A 23445-nucleotide genomic window follows, 5' to 3' on the forward strand; every position below is an offset into this window, starting at 1 on the left:
AAAATGGTAAATTTGGTTATGCATATGTTACCATAATAAACTTAAAAATGATAATGTATCCAAAGGCTTTACCACATTTGGTAAGGCTTTTGATCCTCAGTTGAAAGAGTGGTTAAAAAATCACTTAGATAATGTTTTATGAAACCGTAGTTGGTGGTGACTGTCAACAGCATCTCCCTTCCCGCAAAGCGCACACGTGCGCACATACACACACAGAGTACACTCAGTGCTCTATCAAATACCTATATTTCACAAAGGATTATACATCCAATACTTTACTAATAATGAGAACAGTTTATATCCTCCCATACTGACAGATAAAACCACATTCTCTAAGCACAAAGCTTATATTCACAAATAACTTTCCGCTTAAAGACAAACTTTCGATTAACAGTCACAATGGGAATTTAGTTATTTGATGCAACCACTAATCTGTCACCAATAAAACCTAAGCAATTTTATCACAAAACCAGGGTTATATTCACTGGACATGCATTAATAATCTATACAATTTTTCAACATTACACCAGAAAAGGAATTGAATATAAAAGTTTCCTTGACTTTTGGTGGTTTTCAAATTTCATGGCACAGATTACCAAAAAAACTGTAAAAACAGATTTTAAATATTTTCAATAAAATGGTAAAAAATTGAATAAACTTTTAAGTTCTCATATTGGGCTGAAGATTTAGAACACCAAGCTGGCCCCAATCTGTCAAAATTGACAGATAAATATTTACAATAATTAGATGTTAGTTACAATAGTACTGGAGGTCCACTTCCTCCTATCAAAACCCTTTAGGGTTAATTTCTCGATGCAAACATGTCTTTGTAAATACTGTGATAATATAAACTTGGAAACATAACTAGAGTTGGGACAGGGATGAAAAATAACATACAAGTCAACCTTCTTTCTTGACCTGTCAGCATAAAGCCTGGCTCCCAAATACCCAACACTATCCCTCAATATAAAACTAAATTAAGAATGACTTTACCCTGCTGGCTGACATTCTTCTACAGAATTATCTTTCACTACATATCAAGGGAGGGTACAACTCCATTAATCTGCTACTATAAAGTGTAATTAGCAGAGCACCAAATTTATAAACTGATACGGCAACCCAAAATGCTATAAAACACACTTTTCAAAAAGAAAACTTTTTTTTCCCATTGTTAGTTCTATGTGCCATGTTATTCCTGAAACATATGTGGCTACCAATAAGAAAAGAATAGGGAAGCTCTGAACATATCTTGTACTTTTCATCAAGGCTAAAGTGCAAAATATCTCCGTATCTCTGGTATTTTAATGGAAAAAACATCAAACACACATAATAAAGTAACTGAGGTGACAAGAGAACTAATACAGAAAAAAAAACCCTCTTAAATATACACTTGAAGACTACATATTACTACCAATTTAATTTTTCTTTCTTCAGTGAAATTTGTCAATGAACCAAGTTCTCATAGAACTTCAGATTTTGTTTGATTCTCTTCCCCAGGGCTAGAAATTCCAAAATAACAGGGGGAAAAAAATGAGAAAAAAAAAAAAGTAACATTGCATGACAATGGGTACTTAGTTCATAAAGAACCTCTTTTTTTAAATGAGATATTATGGAAGAAAATACCATGAAAATAATAATCCTATGAGAATTGTTTTTAAGCACAGTAAGTTTGAGCCTTGGTCTTCATGAAGATACTACAGCTTATATAGAAAACTATAAATATACAAGACTCTGGGGGAAAAAAGGTCAGAATACATGTTATTTAACATTCTATAGGCCTAAAAAACTCTTGAGGGGAGAGAGAAAAGGATGGCCATTGAATCTTAAGAATACAGAACTATGAAAAAGTCCTAGGTCAAAAGGGTGCTCCAAATGGAACCACACTTTGTGAAAACACACAACTTAGAAATATTTTTAAAGGAAAGAAAAATATACTGAATAATTTCAGTCCCTTCCAAAAGGGAAATTTTAAATTAAGGGGGAATATTCTAATAGTGTAAACGAGTCTGGCTCAGAAAGAAAATTGAACAACATATCCAAACTCTGTCCATAAAAGTAATGACAGTAACATCTTTAATATTAAAGAAATAGGCTATAAAAAAGTTCAGTCTCAGAATTGGTTTAAAAGCTCATTTGTGCTCCTTTGTGGGTGCGTAATAAAGTTCCATGGGTTTGTTCACTTTCCAGTATTTCTCACTGACCAATTCCAGAGAAAAAGAGCCATTTAATACCTAAAACAAAAAAATGGGAGAAAAAAGTTATGAAAACTGCATGAAGCAGAAAATAGTGAGATAGAACAAAAATAGAAATCCACAGAATCTTTTTTTTTTTTTTAATCTTAGGAATAACTGCTTGTCATTTATATTGTTTATAACAGAACAAATAAAGAGTATCAAAAAGTGAACTACCCTGTAACAATTTCTCTTTTTTCAGGGTCTCAGGATTCTGCACTGTCTTGTTAGGCCCCACCAACCTCCCACTCAGTCAATGTGCTCCCAGTTTCAACAGTCTATTATTTTAAATACTCACAGTGAACTGGCCACTGGCTGTTGCTATATAAATAGTATACTGTTTCTCACTGGCTGTATCAAGGTTCATCTGGTTTGATTCTCCTTTGCTTCGAAGTTCTTCTAAAGCTAACCTCACAGCCAGATACTTGGATAAGTGGTCCACAGTGGCATTACCTGAAGTCTTTATGTATCTGAAAGATTAAATCATTAAAATTTAATTTCTAGAATACACTAATGAGAAAAACATACTTAAATTATATAATACATTTCTAAAAAGCTAAGGGCAATGTAAATGTCTCAATTACTGACAAAATAATACCAGAAATGTATTGCTTAATAATCTAAAAATTTCTTATTGCTGGGTATAGAAGAAGAGAAAGAAAGTACACAGTATCTGACTGCCAGGACATGAAAGCTCTTCCTACCTTACCTTCTGTAAAATATGATATAAAATGACAAAAATACAGAAAGTATTAAGTGGGAAAAAGAAGAACATACCTCTCAACACCAATAATCAGAATTTGCTAACTGCTACAGCAGCATAAGAACAGTAAGAATATGGGTAAATTTCTTATTGTCTAAGACTTAAAATTTCTGGTTTTTAAGACTGAGCCTAGAAGTGCTAATCTTGGGATTTCTAAAGCATAGTATACCATTCAATCACTCATTCAACAAATATTTGATGCTTATCTGCACTCGATGGCAGGCAGTGTGCTGAAGATACGTAGTAAAGCAACCATCCTTGCCAGTATGAATGTTAGAGCGTACTGGCATCCTACTATCATTGTTAAGAAATTTGAATGGTCCTTTTTCCTCCTTTACCTAGGAGGGACATTCCTTTCAGATGTGCAACTTCAGGTGGGAAGTACTTGAGGAAGGAAGGAATCAACAATCTAGGCAGCCAGTATATCCAAATGAAACCCTGACAATCAATGGGATAACAAATACTGCTCCTACTTCTTATGCAAAATTGCCTTTTAACTCTAAATTAAATTCTGAATTCAGATCATCTGAAACTAACCCACAAGCTTACCTCGTCTGGGCACTGTCATCTTTTTCCATAAGTGTCGGATGAGGCCTGAATACCAATTCAATTTCACTAGCACCATCCATTACTGGATCAATTGCCACTGTTGCATTGTTATTATCAAGCTCAAGCCCAGAATCATCAGATGTTTTGGTCCGTTTGTTGCTGGGGCCTGCCTCCTGATTGCTATGTGTGGATGCATTACTACAGTGCGAACTGTCACCGTTATCTTCTGCTCCACTACCATTTTCAATCTGTTGTTTCTTGCCTCGCTGTAATCTAGTTAAGAACAACAAAAAAAAGGAATGCATAAAATCTATACTTTAGGCCTTTCAAATTTGAAGCATGTTCGCTACTGAATTTTAGAATTCTAAAAAATCTTGATAATTGAGTTTCCTCCAAGTTGAAAAACCGCAATGTTTCTCACAGGTTCCTGAAAGGTCTAAAAAATCTCACATACACACAGGCAAACATTTAAATGATTTACATAAATGTTTATATTAACTTAATAATTTCCTTTATTGAACAAGTGACACTATGGAATTATGGGCAAATCCTTATTTATATTTTGATTGTAAGTCCAAAGGCAGGCATGATTTAGATATGAAAATATAAAAATTCTGAGGGAAGATATTTATGCCTCATTAATTAGAAATTCTCTTTTTGGGGGCAGCTGGCTAGGTATGTGAATCCAAATCCTTGACCTTGGTGTTATCAACACTATGCTCCATCCAACTGAGCAACCAGCCATCCCTTTAATTAGAAATTCTTAAGGAAAAAAAAAAAAAGAAATTCTTAAGGAAACAAGATTTAAGAACAATGGTAGGCACTCCCTCCCTACTGACCTCCCTCAAAGTCTGCTTATGCAATGCAAAATGATTCTAATGAGAGAAACTGGATGGTATCTAGATAACCAGCATAAATATAGAAGCAGCTCCCTAATAAGCTCAGATATAAAACCAACTACTGGGCAAAGCGCTTTGTGTATGTAATCTTATTTGCTCCGTAAAACAATCTGTCAAGACAGTAAACACTACCTTCATTTTATAGTTCAGAAAACTGAAGAAACTGAGGTACAAGGTTAAATAATTTACTTACAGTTATACAACTACTAAGTACCAGAGCTAGAGCTAGAACGTGATACCAGACAACATTCTTTCTATTCACACTGCCTGTCTCTCTACCCGCATATAAAAGAAAAAAGGAGAGATATATGGTAAAAAAGAAATATGGAAGAATGACATGTGCTTCTGAGAATAGTGTCTTTTTGTTTATTGCCAGAACAAGGAAATGACAGCTCAGTGGTTAGGAAAGATGCTCAAGAACTCTTGTTTTTAAAAAAAGGAAATCAAAACTAAGAGGAGATGACTAATATGTTAATGACAAAACTATGATTCAAAAAGATATAAACATACACAATGGAATATTATTCAGCCTTGAATAGAAAGGAAATCCTGTCACATGCTACTATACTAATTAACATGTTGAGGACATTTTGCCAAGTAAAATAAGCCAGAAAAAGGATGAACATATTTGATCCCACTTTTATGAGGTATCTAACATAGTCAAATTCATAGGAAGAGAAAATAGAATGGTGGAGGGCTGGCCAGTTAGCCCCGCTGGTTAGAGCATGGTGCTGTTAACAACAAGGTCCAAGGTCTGGGTCCCCATACTGGCCAGCTGCCAAAAAAAAGAAGTGGAATGGTGGTTATCAGCAACTGGAGGGAGGGGGAAACAGGGAGTTTTTGCTTAATGGGTATAGAGTTTCTGTCTTATAAGATGAAAAGAGTTCTGAAGATTGGTCACACAACAATGTGAATGCACTTAACACTACTGAACTCTACACATAAAAATGGTTAAGATGGTGAATTTTATGTTACGTGGTTTTAACCATAATCTTTTTAAAAAAGAGGAACAGACCAAAATGATAGGGAGGGAAAAAAAAAAAAAACCTCAACAGTGATACTATAAGGACTGTACCTAAGTATTTTCTAAAAGCAAAAGTTGTTTTAGTTGATGATAAATTAAAGTGATCTAACAGGTTTATAACACAATGTATTTAATGTCACTTCATGACAGAGCTAGACTAATGTAATTTCAGGCAGCATTTAAAGAATAATGTTCAGATAAAGATTAATAGTCTGTTATATCCTACATTTATCAAATCACACTTATACCACATACTGTTCTGACAGTAGCATTTCAAGAATGACACCAACAATCTTGAATGATACCAACAATCTTGAATGCCATATGAAGAACAATAAAGAAATTAGGTATGAATGTTTAGCCTTTAGAAGAGCATGTAAGAACATATGTATATCTATATGAAAGTATTTGAAAAAACTAGAAGTAGAATCTGAAATATATATTTTGACAGAAGACAGACCCAGACTGCTACATACAACAGACTTATTTTAATTACTTCTTTCCAATATAAAGGAAGAACTTTAAAAAAAAAAAAATTCAGGCATTCAAAAATATTCAGCAGCTACTTTATGCCAAGCACAGTTCTAAGTGCTGGAGTTACGATGATACTGACATGCTCTACTTTCACAGGGTGCATATTCTAGTGCAGCAGATAACACATGTCAGAGAATGATAAACACAGGAGAGAAGAATGAGGCCGTGAGGATAAGGAAGGGAGTGTGCCATGTAGCTTACCTGGAAGAAGAGAGTTCTTGAAAGAGAAGAGTAAGTACAAAGGCCCTGAGGCAGAAGCATACTTGGTGAGTTTGGAGAACAGTAAGGAAGTTGTAGTAACAAATGAAAGGAGCTCCTACCACACAGCCCCACCACTAGTAATGTTCAAGCAAAATCAAAGTACTATCTATAAAGAATTTTCCAAAGAGGATTCTTGCTCCTGCTAAAAGACTAAATTGAACAACCATTAAAGTCCTTCCAAATCTTAAGAATGTATAATTCTTTAAAAATAAATACATTCAACATTTAAAACTTTATTTTACTTTGATAAAGAAAGAATTGTAGGTCAGTTTAATATGCTTAGCATAGAGCACATTTTTTAACCTTTAAACCAGTGGTTTCTGACTTAACTTGCACTTTGGAATCACCAATGGCACCTTAAAAACGGTAATGTCTGGCCCCCAATTACTGGTCTGAGGTGATACCTGAAGCTCTGAGATTTAAAAGCTTTGAAGTGATTCTGATGTTCAGACAAGGTGAAAATCACTAGATTGAGATGGAGCTTTAATGGCATTTCCTACTTTGGAAAAAGATGATTCTCCCTGAAGCCTGAATAAATTAGGAGACAGTATCAGAGAGGAAAGAGGGTGGGGGTAAGGATAGTGCCCAGATTAAGTAGGGATATTGGAAGCCATCATTAAGGTCTTTTGGTTTTTAACCTGAATGTGAACAGAAGCTATTAGAGGGTTCTAAACAAAGGAGAAGCATGATCTGACTTTCAATTTAACATGATGACTCTGGCTGCTGTTCTGAGAATAAACTAAGTGGGAAAGTAGAAAGACCAGTTGGGAAGCTATTTCAATACTTCAAATGAAAGATGGTGGTGGCCTGGACCAATCTGGATATACTATGTGAGAAAGCTAAAAATATTTATTTATTCACAGATTGGATGTGTGTGAGAGGGTGTGAGAAAAAGAAATTTAAGGGTAACTCTTAAGTTTTTGCTTTTTTTTGGTCTTTTTTCGTGTCCGGCAACGGATCGCAACCCTCAGTGTCGCGCCCGTACCGGACCGGGACCGGCAACAGGATCGCAACCCTTGGTGTCGCACCCGCACCTCGCTCAGCCAGTGAGCGGGAACCGGTCTGTACGTGGGATCCGAACCCTCGGCGGGAGCGCCACCGCGCTTCCAAGCGGCGCACTGTAGCAGTGCGCCACCGGGCCGGCCCTTAAGTTTTTGGCTTAAAGCAAGTGGAATGATGAAGTTGAAATGAGCAAGAATGAAGAGAAGTAGGGGACAAGAATCAAAAGTTCAGTAATAAACATGTTAAGTTTGAGGTTCTAATTAGATATCCAAGAGGAGATGAGTCTAAAATTCAGAGAAATTCAGGCTGGATAAATAAATTTGGGAGTCATCAGCATAGGGATGGTAATTAAAGCCATAAAACTGGATGATGGACCAGCCAGTCAGCTTACTTGGTTAGAGCAGAGTGCTGATAACACGAAATAAAACCTACAAAAGAAACTAAGAAGGAATAGCTACTGACATACAAAGGGAACCAGGAGAATATGGTTTCCTGAAAGACAGATTAAAAAAAAAACTACTAAAAGAGGAAGGAGAAATTAAATGCTAAGAAAGATGAGGTGTGAGAATTAGTCATTGGACTACACAATGTGGAGGTCACAGATAACTTAGATAAGGGTGACATGATGGGGTGTTAAGAATGAAAGTCTAATTGAAGGGGGTACAAAAAAAGAATGGAAAAAGAATTAAAGACAGACAAAGCAACTCTCTCAAGAAGTTTTGCTATGAAGAGAAATAGAATGGTGAGTGGAGAAAGAAGTGGGTACAAGAGAGATTCTAGCAATCTTAAATGGAATATCCAACTATGCCTGGAGGCATATATTATACCTGTATAAATAGGTAACCATACAGAACTATCTGTTACTGCATTTTACCTTTTCCAAAAAGCAAATTCAATATTTAATAAAGTATTCAACAGCCACCCTCTCTGGTCCTCTTTCCCATATACCTGTTCAAGGCCTGTATCTTCAGTCCTTCCTCAATGCTGTGACTGAGTGCTTGCTGATTATTGTGCTTGTTAATTCTGGCTAATACTCTCTCTTGATGAGCTTCATACTCATCACGACTTGGATAAATTTTGCTGATGAGTGCATCAAAGTTTGGGTCTGGCCTTAGTGATCTTTTAGAAACTAGCTTTTTCCGACAGGTAGGGCATTCTTTGTTGCTAAATAAAAGGAGGGAAAAGAAAATGTAAACAACACCTGTATCTTTGTGCTAAAGACAAAAATACCCAGCTGCTACCATTATCATCTTTATTCCAATACCTTTACTAAGTCACAGAAATTTAAACTGATTAACTTGAATTTCCTTAAAAAATCTGACTAGTGGGTAAGCAAGATTTTGGAAACTTGCCAAAAGAGAAAAATTTTAATACTTCCCAATGATAATTTACATATAACCATTTTAGAAATAAAAATCTATTCTTTCCTAATTTAATTTCCCCTTTCTGATATACATGACATACAAGGAAAAAACTACCCATTAATATATATTAACTTACATGTTATCAAATCTTTTACTGAAATAATTTTGTAAGGATATTATTTTATATACTGAAGTAGAAAAACCATGGTTTCATGCTTTGCAATTTCCTCAAAACAAATACTCATCCTGTAAAGCTTCTAAATATACATAAAGCCAATGGTTTCAGAACAAAGATTCCCCAATAACTAGACTTAAGAAAAATTTCCAGTTTCCAATCAAATACTTATAGAGAATGCATTTTTCAAACCCCGGGGAGCACTGTCATGGTATAATTTAAGTACCCACTATAACTCATTTCAACATACCCACTTCTAAGGGCTGTGATAATGCAGTCTGCACAAAAACGATGTAAACACTCCTTTGTAGTCATGGTGTTCTTCAACATATCCAAACAAATCGGGCACATTAATTCACTGTGCAGACTTCGAGGTGAAACCACAATTTCCAAACCATCTGTTATTGCCTCCTGTAAAAAAGTCACTTTAAAATTAAATGCTACTTAATTACTTTTTATTATGGATAAGTTCAAACATATAAAAGTACTGAAAATGGTAAAAATGAACATGTGTACCCATCACCCAGCCACAACCATTGTCAGCTCACGGCCAATCTTGTTTTAGCTGTAATCTCCAACTCCCCTCAGCCCCACTACCACTGATTATATAAATGTTCTTATTTTAATGCTAAAGATAACATATTAATGTATTTTAAAGGATAACTAATGGGAAATCAGCCTGGTATAATTTTAAAAAGCATTGACTTAGAAATCATATGCCTTTTTTAGTTCTAGTCATATTAACTAGCTGTGTGACTCTAAATAATTATTTAACATTGTTTTCTCACATGTAAAATGAGGAAGTTAGGATTAAATGAACCCTAAGATTCTTCCATCTTCAAAAATAACACCATTTTGATAATAATAAACTATTTTTCATGCTGTCCATTGAAATATTTTAAGATTCCAATAAAAGTACTCTCTAATTTATGAACAGCTTAACAGGATTTCATTTTAAAATCTTGAACCTCAAAAAATCTTGGTCCACAGAGCAATTTCATACAAAGTAATCAGGTTCTCAGGCTAATCCACAAGCTGATGTAAATATAAGACAGCTTAAGTATAACATGTATCACTATATATGATTATCATGCCCAAAAATGTTTCTCTACAAAAATGCATTTGGAGTTCCAATGTATAATTCCAAGATACATCTCCCCTGCTGCAGAGTGATTACTGAGTTCTATTTGCTTCATCACCATCAGCACTACCCACCCTCCTCACATTGAGAAAAAAGACTACCTAGCTCTAACACCACCAATACCAGTTCAGTGAGCACTGAACAGGAAAATGAAGGTAGAGATAAGGAGGAGCTTCTTCTTTTTTTTTTGGTCTGTGGTGTTGGCTGTTGTTTCTGCTGTTAGTTATAGGTCCTTAGGGCATGAACAAGATTAATTTTCTCCTCATGAATAGATGTGGGTGTTCTGCCACTGCAGGCTTCATCTTAACATTGTCTCATCCCTTCTTAAAACAAATGTCCATTTGTAAACTGCTGATTTCTTTGGGGCACTGTCCCCATAAACTTTTCATAAAGCATAAATGATTTCATCATTCTTCCACCCAAGAGAAATAAGGGGCTTCTGATATGCTACTGATACTTCCTGCTACTTTCCACTGGCTCTCCATCATACTTGTGTGTTCTTTATAGCCAAAGATCAATTATCCCAAAAGGAAAGACACAAGAACTATAGACATTGTCCATAGAGGGTACAAGTAAATATATTTACATTTACAGTAGCAACTACCACTATTATCAAGTGCCTGTTATGTTTCAACTTTATATAAAGCACTTCACATATTTCATTCTATTTAAACACTTTCGCAAACTTTTGATTTAGGAGTTATAACCTCCATTTTATACATGAGGAAACTATTAGTCAGAGTATGATGACAACCCAGGTGGTAAAAAGTCTATTCTTCTCTCCCTTTTTAGAACATACCTAACAAATCTCCAACCCTGGATAAACTCAATCATCTATATTCTCCAGGGCTGTACCAGTGCAAGTGTATATAGCACTCTGGGGGAAAAGGAAGAGGAGAAGCCAGATCGATGTCACTAAAAATTTCACCAACCTCAAATGGGTGTTCAACAGCACTCAGCAACTGGTTAATCTAACAAACTCATTTTTCATTTCTCTACACTATTTTACGCCTTTTCTTCGATCTACAGACTTTATTTCACCTCAACTTTCAACAGATTACCTTACCTCATATTTCATTAAAAAAGAGCCCCCTCATTTCCTCTCCACAAAATCTACATATGAACATCTTCTCTCTTATTACATGGAGAAACTATCAAAGGTAAATTCCTTTGTACCTTCTCAAAGATCTCCTGTTTTTGATTATTCTATTTGCTCTCAGACTTCAGCAACCTCTCCCTCCATTAAATCAGCTGAGATTAGTATCTCAACAGGGTCGCTGCATAGTGAAATGTGAATGATGCACCCTAGAGCTGTGCAAAGGGAAGGGTGGGGAGAGAGGCACTCTATCTCCATCTTATAAACAAAACAAAATTTAAACTTAATTTCACATTCTCTTCCAATTCCTGCTCCATTTCTCTGCCCTGCACAGCCAAACTTCTCTAAAAAATCGCCTATTCATATTTTTCACTTTTCCCCCCGTTACTGAACCACATATGCACACAATTATCATATCCTTGGTTCATGACATGAATGAATAATGAGAATGTATCACGAGTCCATTCAATGTTCAACCTAGTACAATCTACTTAAGTGAATTTGCTTGTCAAGGTCACCAAGTATACGAGGAGTCTTCAAAAAGTTCAGGTAAGGATCTGCATTATCTTTTAATCCCATTTTTATACAAATTTTGTGAAGCACTCTCATATATTCCCAAATCTAATATAAACTTTTCTCATCTTCATCTTACTCAACCTCTCAGCAGTGTTGAACACATTAACTACATTCTTCCTGAAACACTTCCTTCAGATTTTGAATCCTCTCTCTCTCTCAGTCTCCCATTTTTCCTTCCTTTTCTCTGGATGTTCCTTTTCAGTCTCCTTTACTGGTTCCTTGTCCATAACCTAATTTCTAAATGCTGAAGTGCCTCTGGATGAAGTCATGCGCCCTCTGCTCATCTGCAGGTGAACTTATTTAAAATGTGCTGACAACTCCTAAAATTTTATATTTAGTCTAAACTCTAGTTGGCATCACTGCCTGCCAATCTTATAGGCATCTCAAACTTAAAATGAGTCCAGCTTTAAGCATGTTTATTGCCATCAAACCTGCTCTTTCCCCCAGGTCTTTGCCATCTCTACCTTCTCAAAACTGTCTTCTCTAGTTGCCCTGTTATTACTTACCAGAGTATGGAAGACTTTTCCTTTACACAATTTCCCACATGTGTAATTTTATGGATATTTACTTGTTTAATGTCTATAAACTCCATGGGCTGGTATCACTGCTCACCTAGTGCCTAACAGAAATTTGCATAGAGTATACAATTTGTTAAATCAATGAATAAAGTGTCAGCCAAACACACACAAGTCAGGACTGCTTGCATATAAATTTAGTATTACTGCTATGTTAAAGTTTTCTTTTTCTAAAAAATGTATCCCTAATTACATATGTCTCATAGACATTACCTGAGGTGTTCGTTGTAATTCATATAAACTGAGTTCCCATGTTTTGCTTAATGGCTGAGTTCCATTTGTCTGCACAGCCTGAGACATTGCTAGGAGGGGAAAAAAAAGACAAAAACGGTTTTAATATTTGAAAGGGAGATGCTATGGTCTGAATATACGTGTCCCCAAAATTCATATCTTGAAATCGAATCTCCAATGCCAACACTATTAAGAGGTGATTAGTCCTTTGGAAAGTGATTAGGTCATTGGTACCCTTATAAAACAGAGTTGAGGGAGGGAGCCTTTTTGCCCTTCTGCCATGTGAGGACACAGAAAGCACCATCTATGAGGAATAAGCCCTCACCAGACACCAAATCTGCTGGTACTTTGATCTCAGACTTCCTAGCCTCTAGAACTGTGAGCAACCAATTTCTCTTGCCTATAAATTACCCAGTCTAAAGTATTTCGTTAGAGTAGGCCACACAGACTAAGACAGGAAGTAAAAATCAAAGCTGATTTTTAGAAATTGTTGAATTTGAGAATAATAAAAACAGAAATTACACACTGGTTTCTCGAAAATTAAAGAGGGAAAGCTCAAGAATCGCTCCATTTATAAATATGAACTACTTGACAGTAAGACAGTAAGAAACTACCACTGATCTCTGAATACCCATATAGGAAGTGCTTAACATTATCAAAAGTGCTTAATTATTATTGAATGTATAGAAGATTGTCTTAACCCAAAATGATATTTTTCTGAAATTCATGGTCACAGAACTTAGAAGTAAATCAGGAAAATTTCACTCTTTGGCACAGCCATCTAGTCCAACTCTGCAAGAGATACAAAATCTACTTTATAGCACTTTAAACCTCTGGTCATTCTGCCTGTACTTTTACAGCTCCATTCATGAAAATTTTCCTGCCTAATAGGTCAACTCTAATGTTCAGAAAGCTATTCTTAAGGCTGAGCCCCAAACTGTTATCTATTCATCCTATCTGCCCTCTGGAGACAAACTGATTAAATCTAATAATTTTTCTACATGACGGCCTTTCAAATATTTGGAGACTGGTATTACATCTCACCTGATTTTTTCTTTCTTTTTTGCTAAATATCTTAGTTTCTCCTATAGCTTCCCATTTGACATGATTTCAAGGTCTCCTCATGAAGTTGATTCATTCCCTCTCAATATAAATGAACTGAACAATGTAGGGCCAACTTCTCCACTGTCTTTGAGTATAGGGGGATGGAGGACCTAGTATACACACAGGGAAGGAAGATGGTCACAGATATAATATTATCTTCTCCTTGGGAGCATAGAAACCCAAAGGGGCTCCAGTCATCCAAATATTTAGTAGGCATCTATTACTAACCAAGCGTAACTGCCCCAGGATCCTTGCCTCAGAATTCATAGACTAGAAAGAAATGCATTTAAACAGAAAAACTACAACCTGACAAGACAAAGTCTAAGCAGGAGTATGAACAATAGTACGGAATTACAGAGGAGGATCAGGGAGTTTGAGGAGTCAGGGAAGGTTTTAAAAAAGATTAAAAAAGCTTTAAAAAGTAAGAGATTACTACAGTGGGATTGGAGTACATAGGAAAGAATTCTCTAGGCAAAAGAGAGAAGCAGGGATAAACAGACAGGCATGAAAACTAGGTATGCTCTGTGTTTGGAAGGTGCTGGAAGTTTTAAACAGGAGAGTGACATAATCAAATAGTTTCACGGAAATCCAAGTAGTAGTAGAGAAGGGAGAAGAACAGAAAGCAACTAGCAGTAAAATCAGTGAGGAAGCTGTTAAAAAAACTCAAGTGATATTAACTATCTGAACATGGTTGAGCATGGTCAGAGACATAGAATTAGATAGAACGTTAAGTGATACACAGGACAATGGTATAACAAAGAAGGGTCAAATATGAGTTTGGGAAAGCAGCCTTCCTTTAATGAGATGCAGAACATAGAAGGAAAGGTATGGGTTAGAAGAGAAATAGAGTTGCTCCACATACTGAGTTCCAGTTACTTATGAACCTCTGAGGTAGAGCAGAGGTCCAGTAGAAAGTAAAAAAGAAATATTCCATACCTCCCTGTCCTTTGATTCTGTACCCTGCCTGATCTGATCTGTCCTTTGATTCTGTACTCTGGGGCTAAAGGTTAACAGACTAATCATCATACAGTTTGATTATTCAACCAGAGACCATGCCACCATTTGCATCACTAGACTCCTGTTTTAGTGACACTCTCTTTTGTGAATCAAAGATAAAGCTGCATAATTCTCCTGGTAGAATGCCTATCTCCTATATGCCTTCTCACTATAATCCTAAATTATTGTGTTTACTAGGCTAGCTGGCACAATTTCTCCAAGGATGATTTACAATTACCTCAACTATCATGGGGAATTTTAGACATGTCAAAGATAATACAGTTGGTCCTCTATATCAGTGGTTAGTTGAATCTGCAAATGCAGAACCTGTGGATATGGAGGACTGACTGTATATTCTATATATAAAAAAGACTTGAGCACACATGGATTTTGGTATCCATGGGGGGTCCTAGAATCAATCCTCCACGGATATCAAGGGATGACTGTACATATAAGATAAGCTCTAGAAAAGAAAGGGGGAAAAAAATACCAAATATACAACAGCTATCCTTTTTTGACTGGTAAGCCAAAGCCTCAAAATAAAACTCTGCCTTCAAAATAGCAGCCCTGAGGGATTATTTTGCAAAAGCCAAAGAAAAAAAACCACTCAAACTATCCGAAACCTCCCCTCCTTATGCATTCTGCACTATCATGCTTTAGCATCACCATCTAACTATATTCTTTCTTTTCCTCTTTTTTCCCTCCCCTAAAATCCTAAATGAACTATCCTTTCCTGAAGGTCTTCCCCCAAAAAACAACCAATGACCCATACCTACTTAAAAATGCTAAAATGCTGAGAAAGCCAATGGAAAGAGAATTAAGGCATGATTTAGGGCTAACAGTCAAAGGTAATAGATTGTTGGAAAAAGATTTTTTTAAAAAAGGCAAAATACTTAGCAGGGACTAAAGAAAAGTAGGGTGACACATAAGGTCTTTTCTGGTGCCTTTTCTTTAAAAGTTTAGGCTGAAGAGAGACGTCAGCAAGATGGTAAAATAAGAAGCCTTGCCTCTCCTTCCCTCCCAGGAAGACACCAGACAGATCTTTTTGAAAAATCCAGAAACTAGTTAAAAGGTTCCTGCACCTGAGGTGAGTACAAAACCAGCCACACGGAAGCCAGTAGGGAAATTCCAGACAACCTCTTGCTATTATCCCTTACCCCCAGCACAGCACCACAACTGTCAGAGTGAAACTCTCCAGCTCTCAGCTTCTCTCTGGAAAGGAAAAAGAGGTGTACACACTTCCAGTGATCCAACTTGTCTGGGGGCTACCCAGAGGACTGGCTCCTGTCTAGCCTGTCTTGGAGTGCTGATAGGATCTAGCTAACCTAGGAGCAATCAGTGAGAAAGAGATGCAGGTTCGGGTTGGCAACTGCAATAGCCTCTTTTCCCTGGCTCAGCACAGAGCAAGTGGATGAAAAACATCAGTTTCTCTCTGGGGAAAGAAAGAATTGGAAAGAGCAATGACCCACCTATATGGAGAATGCCTAAGGAACTGTTTTCAGTCTTACTTGTCTGAGAGTGCTGGCAGGACCCAGCATGCTTGATACCTAGAGGTTGCTAAGGGTGAAGAAAGCAGGTTGGACGACCACAAAGATCTGAGAGACTCCCAGAATCTTTGGCCAGGCTGATTAGTTAGGGTCTTCTCCTATATACACATGGCCAGTCCATGAGGACTGGGAGAGGTGGTGGTTTTGTCTGATGCACAAACATCAACACAAAAAGTCAAGGAGAATGAAGAAACAGGGAAATATGTTCCAAATAAAAACAACAAGATATATCTCTAGAAACTAACCCTAATGAAAAGGAGATATATGATTTACCTGCCAGATAATTCAAAATAACCATCACAAATACTCACCAAAGTCAAGAGAATAATGGATGAATATGAGAATTTCAATAAAGAGATAGAAAACTTTAAAAACCAACAAACAGAAATTATGAAACTGAAAAATACAGTACCTGAACTGAAAAATTTACTAGAGGACGTCAACACGAAACAAGGTCAAGCAGAAGAATGGATCATTGAACTCAAAGACAGGTCACTGGAAATTATTCACTCAGAGGAACAAAAAGTGAAGAATGAAAAAAGTAATGAAAACCTAACGGACTTATGGGACACTATCTGGTAGACAAATGTATGTGTATACGGGAATTTCAGAAGAAGACAGAGAGGAAGGGACTAGAAAGCGTATTCAAAGAAATAATGGCTGAAAACTTCTCAAGTCTGGGGAGGGAAATGAACATCCAGACCTAGCCAAAAGGACCACAAATAAAATGAACCCAAAAAATCTACACCTAGACACATTATGAAAGTCTGACAAAAATTCAAGGCTATAAATAAAAGATCAAACAATAAAAAGACATAAAAAATTTACTTTATATTTATGGAATAGACCCAAAGTTAATATAAAAGGAGCCCCGCCCCCTCTCATTAATAGGCTAAGAGCTAAAATATTGAGCTTCAAAAAAAGGGAAAAGAAATAGAAAATTGCAAATTTGGATAATTTCCAACATGTAGCTGAAATGTTAAAAGAACCTTATAAACCTGACAAAAGACAAACTAAAACAAACATACAACACTTGAGATAAAACTGGCTATCAAAATAAAGAATCAAGAGATCCTTCATCCTCTAAGAATCAAGGACCCATTAATAAGGATACTGGAGGGTACAGCAAGAAGAAAAATAATTGGAAGAGGCATTGTTGAATATTAGCAAATAAAGGGATGGAGGAAAAAACAATGACCCAAAGCCTACCCAATGACTGTTGGTTTGAAGATGGCTCTTAAATCTAAATTCCTGTGACTTAATTCAAAGTAAATTACCTATAAATATAGATGGCCAGCTTCCTTATGAATACAAGTACCATTACTTCTACCATAAATTCTATTACAACATAATATCAGAGAACTATAACTACTCATACAGGAAGAATTTCTTTTTCTTTTTTTTAAAGATGACCGGTAAGGGGATCTTAACCCTCGACTTGGTGTTGTCAGCACCATGCTTTCCCAAGTGAGCTAACCAGCCATCCCTATACAGGGATCCAAACCCGTGGCCTTGATGTTATCAGCACCACACTCTCCCAAGTGAGCCACGGGCCGGCCCAGGAAGAATTTCTAAAAATCCATAGGAGGAATTTCTAAGAATTCCAAACCCTAACCCATGTTACAACCTGTAACTGTTACCCTAGGACCAACTATAAATGGGACACTCCTTCTGTCTCTAGAAAGCTCCCCCAGCAAATTAATAGGAACTGTAACATAAAATATTCTGCTAAAGTCTGGTTTCTAGGGCCAAGCCCGTGGCGCACTTGGGAGAGTGCGGCGCTGGGAGCGCAGCAGCGCTCCCGCCGCGGGTTCGGATCCTATATAGGGATGAGCAGTACGCTCACAGCGCTCACTGGCTGAGCGCGGTGCGGCCGGTCTCAAAAAGGAAAAAAATAAATAAAAAATAAAAAATAAAGTCTGGTTTCTAGAGATACTAGTTCTCCTACACATAACCAAATCATACCTGATTTGGATATCTGTATTCCTGTGGCAAATAAGGGAAGTGAGCTTCTTCAATTCAGCACTCTAACCCTAACCGTAACACCCAAGAAGTGACTACCCATAGAGCAGAATAGGCAAAAGAGATGAAAATGTTCTAGGCATTCTACACAGAAAAAATAAATTCATCTTTTTAAAAACAAGAAAAGGCTATACTTGCTTAAGTAGAAAAAAATAGATGCAAATTACAAAGTATGTCCTATGCATTGCATTATGGTTGCTTACACATCTATCTCACTGACTTAAGTAACTGAATACATGATTATTTTCTCCAACACCTAGAAATGAGTCTATTTTGTAATGAGCCTGTCTTTCAATAAAACTTAAATAAATGACTGAGAAAAAGCCTTTGGAAAGGAAAAAGAGACACTTAAATAATACATAAAGAGAAAATTATTGCTTACTAATGCTGCTATTACATGATTTAAACTAGGGACCTTCAATGTGTATGTGTGCCCATGAACTACACAAAAGCTTTCCAATGAGCTATACAGCACTTGAATAGTTTTAACAGAAATAATTTCATTCATTCAAATAGTGATTACCTACCACATCTCATGCACTACAGAAGGTGCTAGGGAAATAGCAGTAAATGAAACAAACAAATACGCATGCAATGCATGCGTGCTATAAAGAAAATTTAAAGGGCACTGGGTTAGACCATCAAGGGGAGAAAAGGAGCTATGTAAGATAGGAGGATCAAGAAGAACTTTCAAAGGAATTGACATGTTAGAAAGGAAAGAAATGTTAGTGTGGCTGTTAAGTAAAGAAGAAAACATACAAAAGGTTACAGAGCAAAAGAGAGGCCACAGTGGTGATCTTCATAAGAATTAAGTAGGGATAATGGGGCAAAAAGATACACTGACTGGCATGGGTTAAGAAGAAACCAAAATTGAAACTACATGTTCTTTATAAATAAATAAAATGAAAATACTACCTTATAATTAAAAAGTATATCATAAAAATATAATAAAATGCATGGGACATGTAGTGAGAGAAATATCCCTCAGAAATATTTATAACCTATACTTTAAAAATAACAAAACCATAAAAACTGAAAAAAAAATAAACTAAGCATTAGAAATTAGAAAATGAACCTAAAGAAAGTAAAGAAGGGAAAATGATCATTATAAAAGTAGAGATCAAATAACAACAGCTAAAAAACAAAACAAAACAAAACAGAGTTGCTTATGAAAGCAAAATGTAGTTATTTGACACAGCAAATTATATAGCTAACTTTCTGGCCAAACCCCGCAAAAAGTTAATGACTAACAATAAGAAAATGCACGTATATGCACATGAGAATTTAAAAATCAGAGAATGCTATCTTCAACTTTGCAGCAATAAATAAATTCTACAACTATTCCTAATATAAGTCTTAGTAAGTTAGAAATAAACAGAAACATCTTTAACTTGATGAGAATCTACCACAAGTCCCAAACAATTAATGTTTTGATGCAGTCCTATTTAAAAAGTCAAGAGCAAAATAAGACTACCTACACATCATTGTGCTGTAAGGAGGGGTTGGTGGGGGGCAGCATGGAAAAAGGAAGTGATGGGCCGAGCCCGTGGCACACTTGGGAGAGTGCGGCACTGGGAGCGCAACAGCGCTCCCGCCACGGGTTCAGATCCTATATAGGGATGGCCGGTGCGCTCACTGGCTGAGCGCGGCCGGTCTCAAAAAGGACCAGAAAAAAAAGAAAAAGAAAAAGGAAGTGATAAAAGTATCAGTGTAAATAGTATGACAGTTAACAAGAAAATCCAACAGAATAAATGAAAAACTATTAGAAGTAAAAAAAAAAAAAAAATGCAGTGACATGATAGACTGAAGAGAGGAAAATATGCCCAAAAGCCACAGTTTTCCTATAAACCATGAATAACCATTTGGAAATGAATTTTTAAAAACGTTCCATCCACAATGGCAACAAAAGCTACCAAATCCTTAGGAATAATTTCACAAAATACTGAGAAGACAAAACTATACCACGTAACTGAAGGTTATTTAAAAAAAGGACCTGAACTGGATAAACATACACATTAAGCATATAAACCCAATGCAATGCAATTCCAATCAAAATACCAACAGACAAAATTATTCTAAGGTATACCTTGAGGATGCACAAAAACACTCAGGATATTCTGAAAAAGAGTAATAGTGGAGGAAGGCTTACCTTGTACCAAATATTAGAGCTTAATAAAATGCAACACTATGGTCTCAAGAAAATGAATGCAACAAAACAGAGGGTTCAAAAATAAATATGTGAATTTATGGAATGTACGATATTTTAAGTCAGAGGAATAACAATTTTTTTAAAATCTTCAATTAAGGGGCCGGCCCGGTGGCACACTGCTACAGTGCGCCGCTTGGGAGCGTGGCTGCGCTCTCGCCGAGGGTTCGGATCCCACATACAGACCGGTTCCCGCTCACTGGCTGAGCGAGGTGCGGGCGCAACACCGAGGGTTGCGATCCCGTTGCCGGTCCTGGTCCAGTACGGGCGCGACACTGAGAGTTGCGATCCGTTGCCGCACACGAAAAAAAAAAAGACAAAAAGGAAAAAAAAATCTTCAATTAAATCAGATAATAAAAAATAAGAAACTTTAAAAATTCTGGAAGGATTAACATTTTCTTAAACTATAGAAGATCTAGAAGAGAGGGTAAAATGTCATCACATATTGGGATTAGGCAGACTAAGCAAGATGCAATACCCAAAAGACTAACAAAGAGTTCATATTTCACCTCACAAATTTTTCAAAATTCTATACAAAAACAAAGCAATTTAAAAGATAAGCAATACACAAGGAGAAAATATTTGTAACATATAATAAAAAAAGGCCAATCTGCATAATATACTCTGAGTCCTCCCACAAATCAATTTAAAAGAACTCAGTGTAGACAAAATGAATAGGTAATTTACAGAAGAACACAAGCGGCCAATAAAATTAAATTGAGCTTAAATTTACTAACAATCACTAATTTAATTGTCAATCAAAACAATGACATCTATTGTATGCTCTATTTTTGGTCTGGGACACTGACCAAAAAGATCACTAATAATATCTGGTGTTAGAAAGTGTGTGCAGAATAAAAATTCTCAAATCAATGGAAATATACCAATAGTTTTGAGGACACAACAATTTTCCAGTTAAGGCATAACTACAGTATTCAGCATGAGGAATGTATTCCTTGAAATGGAAAATGGTTGAATCAAGCTAAATGGGGCACTTATAGAAATCTCCATGGATATGCTATGATACTGTGATATAATAAGAAATATATACAGATGCTCAACTTACAACGGGGTTAGGTCCCAACAGTAAGTCAAACCATTTTAAGTTGGGAACTATCTGTATCTGGTCTTAGTCCCACGTTCCTAGCACAAAGCTTCTAAAACCCTTGGAAATTCCTGAGTGATAAGAGGTGAGAGGAATCTCCTTTGTTACTCATAATAAGCCCTTTTCAACCATACCGGAGTTTATGCTAATGAGGTGACTCTTAGTGAGCTCCTAGATAGCTTCAGGGTGGGGCTGGTTGCCAGAGGAACCAACCATGTGACTAGAGGGTTGGAACTCTCAGCCCCACCGGAAAGGGGACTGGACATTGAGTTAATCACCAATGGTCAATGATTTAATCAATCATTCTTATGTAATGGAAGCTCCATAAAAATTTTAAATGTTGGAATTCATACAGCATCTGGGTGCCAGAAGGGTGCTGCCCCCAAACTACACAGGACAGAAGCTCCTGCACTCAGGACCTTCTGGACCTTGTCCTGTGTACTTCATCTGGCTGTTCATATGTATACTACAAATCCTTTATAATAAACTGGTAATATAAGTAAAGTGCTTTCATGAGTTTTGTGAGCCATTCTACCAGATTATTAAACCTGAGGAAGGGATTGTGGGAATCTCCAATTCATAGCCATTTGGTCAGAAGTACATGAGGCCTGGACTTGGGAATGGTGTCCAAAGTGGGGGCAGTCTTGTGAGACTGAACCCTTAACCTGTGGGGTCTGGCGCTAACTCTGGTTTGTTAGTGTCAGAATTAAATTGCTAGACACCCAGTTGGTGTCTGGAGAAGTGGAGAATTGTTTGTTGGTGTGAAAAAAAATCTCACACATTTAGTGTCAGAAGTGCTGTGAGTAGAAGCAGATCACAGCAGTAGATACATTCCCCACTTTATTATAATCTTTGATCACATATAATTAAAAATTTACTGGCTGATGTCATTATCTTATCCACATTCTTTAGAAGTATAATAATAGAAACATCAGTTTTTAGAACCACCATACAATATGCATTTTAACACACACAGGTACCTTAAAATCTAAAATAATCATATTTATGTATCCTCTTAAAAATTCAAGAAAGTTAACTGCCATGAATCAAAAGATAGTAATTGAAAAATAGATGCCAATGAAAAAGAATATACTGAAAGAACAAACTGGAACCCTCTAAAAATTGCCAAATGTCTGCTTTCTGGCCAAATCAAAAAATAACATTCACTGTACTGTGCTGGCTGAATTTTCACCTCTCAGAATGTTGCCAGAACCCAAAATTCAAGGTTCAAGTACCAAATGCTCAGCTAAATCAAACACAGAAACAACATGGCTTGGAGACATAGAAAGATTTATTTGAATTGGCCAAAATGAGAAGGGTGAGCCCAAATTTCTCAGATCCATCTTATCATAGAAACAGAAGGCAAGGAGTTTTATAGGACTGAGGTAAGGGAGAGGGAGTCTTGGGGAAGTTAAGAGAAGGTCTGTTTTCTATGTCTCCAGATAAGAGCTTAGGCAACCACGCTCCTTGGCGCAAACCGCAGCTGGGACTGGGTTATCCGGTGGTCACAATTTCTTTGAAAGCATTCATTCTTTCTGTAAAACCAACTCATAAATTCTCCTTGTGATCTTTGGTCATCTCTTCCAGCTTGATGGAAAACTGGACTTCAGCAACTTATAATTATAGTAACAAGTGGTACTGGGTGGGAAGTTAATGGCTATTGGCAAGTTAAGGTTTACTCTTATCTTACTGTTACTCTGAATTTATTGCTTCTCCTAGGAATCCAGCCCATCTTGCTTGGTCAAGCAGATTTTCTTCTGCTATTTTCTCTTTCCCCCCAGCCAAGGCCTGCTCTGCTTGGGGTCAGGGGTATAGCTAGGGGAAACTGACGTCTGTCCCCAGTTTCAAAAGCAGCCTATATGTGTCAAAAATATTAATGCACTTCAGTTTTGGCCATGTAATTTACCCAACAAAAATTCTCATAATGAGGGCCGGCCCGGTGGCGCACTGGATAGTGCGCCGCTTGGGAAGCGCGGCAGCGCTCCCGCCCGACGGTTCGGATCCCACATGCAGACCGGTTCCCGCTCACTGGCTGAGCGAGGCG

General features: G+C 36.8%; 1 protein-coding gene and 1 pseudogene across 1 annotated transcript; one reads left to right on the forward strand and one right to left on the reverse strand.

Annotated features, from left to right (window-relative positions):
* Positions 1–227: 227 nt before the first annotated feature.
* RNF2 (ring finger protein 2) lies at positions 228–12493 on the reverse strand. The gene is made up of 6 exons (XM_008588367.1): positions 12404–12493; positions 9053–9213; positions 8212–8427; positions 3544–3816; positions 2530–2701; positions 228–2231 (listed from the first exon to the last, which is right to left on the reverse strand). The coding sequence occupies exons 1-6, from the start codon at positions 12488–12490 to the stop codon at positions 2130–2132; spliced, it is 1011 nt and encodes a 336-aa protein (XP_008586589.1). The 5' UTR covers positions 12491–12493; the 3' UTR covers positions 228–2129.
* A 1803-nt stretch (positions 12494–14296) lies between these two features.
* LOC103603789 overlaps positions 14297–23445 on the forward strand; it is a 10861-nt pseudogene continuing 1712 nt past the window's right edge.

This window comes from Galeopterus variegatus, unplaced genomic scaffold (genome assembly GCF_000696425.1).
Source record: "Galeopterus variegatus unplaced genomic scaffold, G_variegatus-3.0.2 Scaffold4789, whole genome shotgun sequence".
In the NCBI taxonomy this organism is placed as follows: Eukaryota; Metazoa; Chordata; class Mammalia; order Dermoptera; family Cynocephalidae; genus Galeopterus; species Galeopterus variegatus.

Bases quoted from the DNA above. Each gene is read 5' to 3' on its own strand.
- RNF2 (XM_008588367.1), bottom strand. From the start codon at position 12,490: ATGTCTCAGGCTGTGCAGACAAATGGAACTCAGCCATTAAGCAAAACA. The intron at 9,214-12,403 runs GTAATGTCTATG...ACTTTTTTACAG, and splicing joins AATTACAACGAACACCTCAG to GAGGCAATAACAGATGGTTT. The intron at 2,232-2,529 runs GTGAGTATTTAA...TTTTTGTTTTAG, and splicing joins CAGCCAGTGGCCAGTTCACT to GTATTAAATGGCTCTTTTTC.